The following is a 9,688-nucleotide window of genomic DNA, read 5'->3' as shown; positions in this document are numbered from 1 at the left end:
CATCTTTCAATCTGAATGTTTTAAAAAAGGAAAAATGATTTGGAGAATTTTCAAAGCTTATTACATATTTCCAGTGAGACACCCATTTTTTTTTTCTGTTAGGAAACCAGTAGGACTCATCAACCCAGCAAGATTCTACTTTTACAAAAATATGCCTTCATCCTATGAATTTCACACAAAATTAAGTGCATAAAATAAGTTCATTTTATTTGCGGTAAGCTCTTCTTTAGTTAAAACAGTCTAGTTAGATATCCTTCTGCACCTTTAAGGGTTTCTTCTTTTCACAAAACCAGCTATCATTTCAAAAGCAATTCTGGGATCAGAAGAGAGGAAAGTGTGGGGCTGCAAAAAATATGAAAAAAATCACTGACTGGAGCACCGAGGAAGTTCTGGACTTAGGAATTCTGGAGTCACTATCTTCTTCCAATTCAATAAGCTTTCTCTAATTTTTCCTTCTCCAATCACCCAAGTTAAAGCCATGCATTTCTAGATGAAATATAAAGTGCTGTGTTATTCTGATTGTTGGGATTGCTAGAAGGCCAACCTGAGCCATGAGAAAAGCACACCGGGAGCTTCAGATGGCAGGAAGCGGAAGAAGCAGTGATTCCAGTGGTGGGAGCCAGACTGACCAGGGTGCCGGGACCATGCTGTTCTCTCCTCAGAGAGGAAGTTAGTGAAAGATACACTTATGAAGGGCAAGTGCTAAGATATGAGGGGTACATTAATGAAGAGAAAGGTGCAGGATGGTTGATGTGGATGATATTAGAAGTTTTAATAATATAGCTTGCTAATCAAAATGATTGTTCTTATCAGTAAGTGGTAGTCAGTCAGATGACATGGAGACTATATTAATGATGTGATTTGAAAGAGTTTTGAGGAGACCTCTCACCTTCAAATGGAACATTCCCATCTGTGAGACATAACTAATCAAAGTCCATAGGAGATAATGAGTAGGAGCAAGGACTTTGAAGTCAGAAAGTTAACTGAAGCAATATGGCAGAACGGAGTATATGCTGCAAATCTATGGGAGGCTTCACAAAGCTCTAGAGGCAGAGCTAATCCTAATCAGGCCTGAAACAAATTATTCAAACAGTAGGGTTAGTATCTGGCAGGTTGGGGCTGACCTTGTATGCATGCAAAGGCAACACAGTCTCGTCTGGGCAGTCAGAGCCAAAGTTTCTCAAATTAGCCGTTCAGAAAAGGTAGAATGTTAATCAGAGCCTTAACTGCAAAGAGGAAAAATTAGCTCTGGCTGATATAAACAGATGCAATTTTGTTAGAATCATATTGGATCCCTCACAGAATATTCAGAGTTGGATACCAAACAGGAAGCCTTGTCTAATAATACTAATAATACTACTAATAATAATACTAATAATCCTCTAAATCCTACCTCATAACTTGTCCTGTGAGTACTCTGATGTCAGAGGGAGTGTGTTGGCACAGATGCCCCACCTTGGCCTTCTAAATCCATCAGTGTTGGCCCTGGGTTCTGGACAGTGTTGCGTCTGAAAACGACATGATGACTACCACCGCTCTCAGCTCCTTGCCATTTTCTGCATGATCATTATGTCTTTGCATGACTCCCTCCTGGTTCAAAGTCTGAAGTAGATGTGTCTCATTGGCTGAAACTGGCAGTGTGTCCATACCCTCACTGCAAAGTAGTCTCAGAAAGTAACTTTCTGAGTTTCTATTCCTGAAAGTTGACTTCTTGTAGTATGCAAGATTTCCCAAAATGTAGGTAGAAGGTTCAGATGCTGGGTGACTAAAAAAGGACAAATTCCCATTATGATCTACCACTCTGGCTGCCACTGTCAACATACACCAATATTCCCATATTAACACATATTTTAAAAAGAATAGTTACTACCTTCCATGATACAATTCTCTTTTATAGAACCAGAGTAATGATCATTCCATACCCAAAAGGAATCAACTAAAAGTATCACCTGCCTCAGCATTCAAATCCAAGTCTGAGATTGTTCAGTAATATCCATCATCCCTCAGGTCCTGATATGATTTCATCTCAATATTTTGGGTAGATGAAAGTTTATTTATTTCTATAACTTGCCATGCAAGACTGTATGAAAGTATGTACAAGTTTCCTTCTCCATTGTACATATTCTTTAATTTTTTCTATTGATCAGTTTAAGTGATGGAATAATGTGAAAATGCATTCCGATTGGATACAAGCCCTTGCTATTCCCAAATATATGAGATAATTGTAGTCTTCTAATAACTTTAAATACTAGACACAGAGGTTCTGGAAGGCACTCCAGTGTTCCCCTTGGTTTCGTCCATAGTTCTTCTTTTTTCTTCTTGATAGTCACGATCAACCATCCTATCAATATTATAAGCCCTATGAGGAAACCAAAACATCAGATAGCAGTCTCGGCTGCTCTAATTCAATGGAAACAAAATGTGTCCCTTGGTCGAATCATTTCCCCCTTTGGTACCAAGAGCTCTAACTCAGCACATCTTAGAGTTGTGTTATTGAGAAGTAAATTTTTGCAAATGAAATATTATGTATACCAGACAGTTCCACTTCCTGTTCTACCTCTTGGTTCTTGGACTCAAGAATCCTGCCTCTGAAAAACAGCACCATGCATTGATTCCTGGTTCAGAGTACATACTGTATCCTGTAGCACAACATCCCAAACTTAGAAAGTAGTGTGTGTCAGCTGGAGCTCTAAGTCTTCATTTATTTCCTTCTATAAGGTCCAGTACTTATGGATAATAGATTATGTGTAAAAGCAGTTAAACCATGACTATCAACAAACTCCCTTACTTTGTCCCTTAGAATCCATTTGCATTATAGCCATAAATAAGGCATTTCTAAGTTCAGAGGTGATGCTGCTGTCAGAAGCATAGCCAGTAGAGAAGGCAAATCTATATACAGAATCCATGTCTATTCCAGTTAGGACAAAACACCACCTCCTCTGTGCTGGAGGGAACAGAATATGATGAACCTGCTATTAGTGAGAAGATTGGCCCTTCCAGGACATGGTATCCTATCAGGAACATGGGGTTGTTTATTGCTGCAAAATGGGCTCTCGGCAGTAGCAAAGACCAGATCATCCTTTGGGATGGAAAGTGCTTGTACTGATCCTATCCACGTGTTACTTCCATTCCTACAAGTATGATCACATTGCCCATAAATCATTGAGCAAGTGCTAGAATAAATTTACCTTCATTGAGCAGGAAAGTATGTCTACCTGGTTATTAAGAGCTTCTTCTGCCCACTCTGGGTCTATTCTAAGTAGTCTACCCATATAACTCTTCCCCAAACTTCCATGTCAGCAATCTTGCTTCTTCCAGGTCTCTAATCATTCAGGAAAACTATTAGACAATGCCCATATATCAGCATGGGTTCTTTCTCAAGCACTTTCTCTATCTGGGTAAAGTGAACAAGAGAATAGGTCATTCAATATTCTGCCCACTGGGAGGGTTAAGCCAATTGGGATTCTGACCTTGAGTTTCATGACATAAAACACTGAAGAGAATTTAGGAAAATTTTTGGAAGTGTTGGTCGGGGTCCTTCAGGAGCTGATACAAAGATGATGTTGGTAATATGCAAGTATTTTATTTGAGGAAAGATTGAGAGAAAATAGGGAGGGAGCTGGAGAAGGCTAAGAGAGCCATCAGGAGAGACGCCCGGAGCCAGCGCGGTGAGGACCATGTTGCTTCCGAACATCCTGCTCACCGGTACACCAGGGGTTGGAAAAATCACGCTAGGCAAAGAACTTGCATCAAGATCAGGACTGAAATACATTAATGTGGGTGATTTAGCTCGGGAAGTCTGATCAACGGATATCATGGAGTCTGGCAAGATGGCTTCTCCCAAGAGCATGCCGAAAGATGCACAGATGATGGCACAAATCCTGAAGGATATGGGGATTACAGAATATGAGCCAAGAGTTATAAATCAGATGTTGGAGTTTGCCTTCCGATATGTGACCACAATTCTAGGTGATGCAAAAATTTATTCCAGCCATGCTAAGAAAGCTACTGTTGATGCAGATGATGTGCGATTGGCCATCCAGTGTCGTGCTGATCAGTCTTTTACCTCTCCTCCCCCAAGAGATTTTTTATTAGATATTGCAAGGCAAAGAAATCAAACTCCTTTGCCATTAATCAAGCCATATTCAGGCCCCAGGTTGCCACCTGATAGATACTGCTTGACCGCTCCAAACTATAGACTTAAGTCTTTACAAAAAAAGGCATCTACCTCTGCGGGAAGAATAACAGTTCCACGGTTAAGTGTTGGTTCAGTTACTAGCAGACCAAGTACTCCCACTCTTGGCACACCAACCCCACAGACCATGTCTGTGTCAACTAAAGTAGGGACTCCAATGTCCCTCACAGGGCAAAGGTTTACAGTACAGATGCCCACTTCACAGTCCCCAACTGTAAAAGCATCAATTCCTGCAACATCCGCAGTTCAGAATGTTCTGATTAATCCATCATTAATTGGGTCCAAAAACATTCTTATTACCACTAACATGGTGTCATCACAAAATACTGCCAATGAATCATCAAATGCAATGAAAAGAAAACGAGAAGATGATGATGATGACGATGATGACGATGATGACTATGATAATTTGTAATCCAGCCTTGATGCTTGTAACATGTATACTTGGTCTTGAATCCATTGTACTAGATTAAACATGCATGCTGGGTATTTTCAAGTTCTGTTGTAGAAAACTTAAATGCTATTTAATGAGTAAATATGGTTATCCTTTCCGATTGAGATGTTGGGTTTTCTTTAATAGGATTAGTAATGGTTATTCATCAGCCTTTAAGTGTAAAAAATAAAACTGTTTTCATCAAAAAAAAAAAAAAAAGAGAGCCATCAGGCTCTGATGCCTTTCTGATCTCAAATAAAGGAGATGGAGAGAGAGATTTTTGGTAAAAGTACCCTAGACTGCTAGAAGATTTGAGGAAACCCTAGGGAATCATTAAGCCAAAGTTGGCCTTCAGAGAAATCAAGAACAGGTTTGCTTTAGTTCCTCTGCTTTATGCAGTCTTTGGCTGGGAATGACCCATGAGAGGTGTGGGGCCACAAATTTCAAAACACAGTAGTTGGGACCCGTAGTTAATTACACTCCCTGTAGTCAGTGGTCTGTGAGTGCATTCTTATGGCTGCTGTGATGGATAAGACATTCTCAATTATTTGATAATCCTAGAAAAAGTGTGAATATGTTACTACTTAAAATTGTTCATAGAATCACTGAAATTATTATTTTTTAACACCTTATTTTATAATATCCAAAATTCTGCCTTCCTGGTTATATTATTTCATTGACTTTCTATTTTCCTTGATGGTCCCTTATGTTACTTAAAGATCACATAAACCCATAATTTTTATTGTAACAAAGAGGATCAAGATAGAGGTATTAACAAGATATCCAATGGTTGCTAACCTGGCCTTCATAAGATGGCCCCTTCTGGATGGGTTACTCAACTCAAAGACCTGTTTCTCAGTTTTGCAAATCCAGAACCATGACTGCAGTGTATCCAGTGGTGATCAATCTTACTAAAGGCTTTCACATAAAAATAACTAAACACACATGGTGACACATAAGCCAAATGTCAGTGCATTTGTAATGACAATATATTAATTATTTAATTTATAGTGAGAATATAATTTCCAGAAGAACTTAAATATTCACGTTGGTTAATCAAAGCACAACTTCCATCCATTTAGGAAACTCTACAAAGAGAAGAAAATTATACTTATGATTGGTAAATATAGGATATAAGGAAAGAAAGTTAATTAAAATCATAATTTAGGAGAATAGCTTTGGAGTCAAGTAACCCAAGGTTCTTTGCAGAATGTTTCTATAAGTAACCAATTTCACCCATAGAGAACTGATGATTTTTTTTACTTTATTTTTAAAAAATGACTATTTCAATCTTCTTGAGGGGCATTCATAATTTTTCCATGTCCTGACTATGACTAATACTATCAAATCAATATCTATCCAGTTATAATCCCAAATATACTAAATTAATGAATATGTTACTGTGTGTTCAGTTTTTCATTGTCTTGGTTGGAGTTCAAAATTTTATATTGCTATATTGTTTTGGGGATGGTCTCATCTTCCACAGCTCTATGCCCCTATATTCTAGAATTCATGTGTATCTAAGGGACCAATGTTTTCTGCCTTTCTATTCTCCTCAGTATACCTGGCACACCTCTCCTTAGTTTTGAAGGCTCAAAAATCACATATCAAGCACTATTGCCTGTGAAGTCTTTTGTGATTGTCAAACTTCTGCCCAGTCCTGGACAGCTGCATAGTCCCTCCTCAAGGTACCAAAGGCAATGTTATCTTTATAGCACTTTTCACATGGTGCTGTGGCCGTCCACAGGACTGGATGATTCAGGAAGGCACATCAGGCATGATGGTCTGTGTCATACCAGGTTCTGTTAGAATAATTGGTTATGTAAACTGGCTGAAAGCAGGTAACTCAGAGGCATGAATGCCTGGGAATTCTGTGTTCAGTATCAGAGGAGAGTCAGATCTGAGTGCCAAGTTGGGAACCTCATAGAGGAAATGAGTCAGGAATAGAGAGAATTAGGAACAGCCTGAGGAGCAGAGTGGGATGGCTAGAACTTAGGCAATTAAGAAGAGAAGAACATCAGTCCAGTTCTTTCTGACGTTGGTACAGATGGGTCACAGAACTTGAAAACACATAAACAATTGTCTCTTTTGCATATCTATCTTGACTTCTAGGCTGTGAGTTCGCTGTCATGATTTATCTTTATATTCCTACCCTAGGAGAATACATGACCTTTTGAAATGTTGAATGGATGGATGGATAGATGGATGGTTAGTTAGATGGTTGGATGAACGGATTTAGACTTTCAAATTTAATACTTAGCACTGCTACTCTTTTATTTTCTTTTTTCTAATTCAGCTTTTATGTATACTTTTATTTAATAAGTTGTTTTCCTATGAGACTGAACTGGAAGTTATTGTAGAATTTCACCAAATATGGTATTTGTCATTTGGTTTATAATACTCTTTGAAAAATATGATTATATTCTATAATTTTGTTCATGAATTTAAAATTTTCCATACAGTTAGATATACAGTTAGATATTTGTTCTTGGAAAATGGAAATTTTCATTTCTGAATTCATTGGGAAAATACTGATATATCTCTTAATATCTCAGAACGATATTTGTATATATAATAAACAGATACATACGTATGTACACATGTGTGTTTATTATGATGTGCACACATAAGTAAGGTTTCAAGAGATGTGACAATTACTAAAGCATATTATTTTGTGGAAATTTGTTTACACTTGTAGAAAACATTGTAACTTTTTCCAGTGTGTGGAGACACAAAATGAATAAAATTAGCAAAAAGCATGTATGTTCAAATTCAAATGGTATTTTTTTTAACGGGCAGATTTAGCAATCTGAGAAAACAGGATGCACCGAACAGAACCCAAAGTATGAAAATGCTGAAAAAAATGGGGAAATGAGTTTTAATACCAACTACTATTTATAAAACATTATAAAAGAAAGTTGGCTCTTTGTATACTTTGGGATTAAAAACAATGTGGTTTGCATCCACTGAGAAAAAAAACAACCAAAACTAGATTTAAAATAAAAGTAAGGGGCACCTGGGTGGCTCAGTGGGTTAAAGCCTCTGCTTTCGGCTCAGGTCATGGTCTCGGGGTCCTGGGATCGAGCCCCACATCGGGCTCTCTGCTCAGCGGGGAGCCTGCTTCCTCTCTCTCTCTCTGCCTGTCTCTCTGTCTCCTTGTGATCTCTCTGTCAAATAAATAAATAAAATCTTAAAAAAAAAAAGGTAATATATATTGGATGTCAAGCAAGGTAACAGGTTTTCAAGCTAGGTCCTAAAGGCTTTCCAGCCTTCTTAGATGCTGATGGTTTTAAGGCAATTATTTCCCACACCCTCAGTTTTCCAATGCACCTTCCTAACATCAGTATGCCTGAGTACTGTGCCTTTAGCTTGCTGCCTCTCCTTTTCCAGCTCCCTTGCATTTTACAAAATCTTGTCAAACAGAGGGACAATTTGAGAACACATAGTTCAACAACTATTTGCTGATTATATTTGATTGAATCTTAAAAGTTATTTTTCTAGGTTCTTTTAACTGCAAAACACTTAGGGCAATTATAAGAGTGTTTTACATTTTGGTACAATCCATAAAAATGCTTTCCACTCTAAATTCAGTATAAAAATTATTACTTGCAAGCATCAATAAGCAAATGGCTTTTTGTTTTACCTTAGAATATCTAGTGCAGTGCACTGTTTATGTAAGATCGATAAATATTGACTAGATTTTTCCACCTAATTTATTTTACAAATAGGAAATAGTAAAACCTGAAAATACTTTATATTTTCAGCCAGGTTAAAAAAAAATGTGCATCATCATCTGACTATACAAATAGGATATTTTGGCCTCAATTTTTAAACAAATTTTATCAAATCTCTGTGTAACAATAGAAAAACATATAATTCTGTATGCTCTTTAATGCAATTTCTTAATAGAATCTTAGAGTTTCAACCATGACTTTAGAAAACGTATAATGTTCTAAAATGTTCAGTGTGAATAATTTATATTATCCATAATTAACACATACTAATTTGTGTTTTTAAATTAAATTTTATCTCATTTGTAGTACTTTCTTAATAATTGCGTAAAGTAACATTCTTTAGTTGTAAGTAAGAAAAATCAACTCTGGGTAACTTCAAAAAATTAATTTATTGGAATGATTTCAGATGTTCACAAAATCATTGCGAAGCTGTGAACAAGACAGGGGAAGGACAGAGAAGAGGACAGATCCCGGGGCCAGACAATAAGATCTGCAGTTACTATCTCAAGGCAGGTGACAGCTGCAGATGTGACGAGAGACCATGATTCATGGCAGCCTCTAATGTCCAAAGAGATGCAAATATGCATTTTGATTGGGTGTGCAGATTTCCACTCCTTTGTGGAGTTTGGAGTATCCATCCATCTAAACCCCCCAAAAGCTCACTGATGGGAGAAAACTCCTGTGTTTTCGTAAGATGTATATTGTCCCTTTTTGCATGTATTTATAGTACCCAGGCAGAGAGAGTGCTGCTATTTCTTGCTCTCCAGGTTCTATTAAACGACCCATCAGTGTCATGATCCAACCTGATATTCTACAAGACGGCAAGATAATTAAAGTCCCTGTGAACTAACTTGCAGCAAAGAGCCAAAACTGACAGATTACTGAGTTAGAAAATAAACGTGCACTACTGTTCCTGCTAAGTAAGAGTAAATCTCTTCTGTTTTTTCTATTAATCAAAATATGGAGCTAGGGAGTACATGCTGCTTCCCACGTTGCTTTAGCAAGAAGGCTCTATCATGAAGAGCAGCACAATGATTACTCTTTTATTCTTAAGAACATACATCTATTAATATTCCCTATTAACTCAGGGAATTAAATGGAAATACACGAAGAATTATCACTCTTAAATTTCTCAAGTGTGGGGGTGCCTGGGTGGCTCAGTGGGTTAAAGCCTCTGCCTTCAGCTCGGGTCATGATCCCAGGGTCCTGGGATCGAGCCCCACATCGGGCTCTCTGCTCAGTGGGGAGCCTGCTTCCTCCTCTCTCTCTCTGCCTGCCTCTCTGCCTACTTGTGATCTGTCTGTCAAATAAATAAATAAAAATCTT

The 9,688-nt window shown here is 37.8% G+C and overlaps 1 protein-coding gene across 1 annotated transcript; it reads left to right on the top strand.

The window, feature by feature from the left end:
• The first annotated feature begins 3,726 nt into the window (after positions 1–3,726).
• Positions 3,727–4,753, top strand: LOC125093016 (transcription initiation factor TFIID subunit 9-like). The gene has a single exon (XM_047717595.1). The coding sequence runs from the start codon at positions 3,816–3,818 to the stop codon at positions 4,608–4,610; it is 795 nt and encodes a 264-aa protein (XP_047573551.1). The 5' UTR covers positions 3,727–3,815; the 3' UTR covers positions 4,611–4,753.
• The last annotated feature ends 4,935 nt before the right edge of the window (positions 4,754–9,688 follow it).

Source organism: Lutra lutra, chromosome 2, assembly GCF_902655055.1.
Source record: "Lutra lutra chromosome 2, mLutLut1.2, whole genome shotgun sequence".
Classification (NCBI taxonomy): domain Eukaryota; kingdom Metazoa; phylum Chordata; class Mammalia; order Carnivora; family Mustelidae; genus Lutra; species Lutra lutra.
Note: the sequence above shows the minus strand (reverse complement) of the source record. Positions and strands in the feature narration are given on the sequence as shown.

Bases quoted from the DNA above. Each gene is read 5' to 3' on its own strand.
- LOC125093016 (XM_047717595.1), top strand. From the start codon at position 3,816: ATGGAGTCTGGCAAGATGGCTTCTCCCAAGAGCATGCCGAAAGATGCA.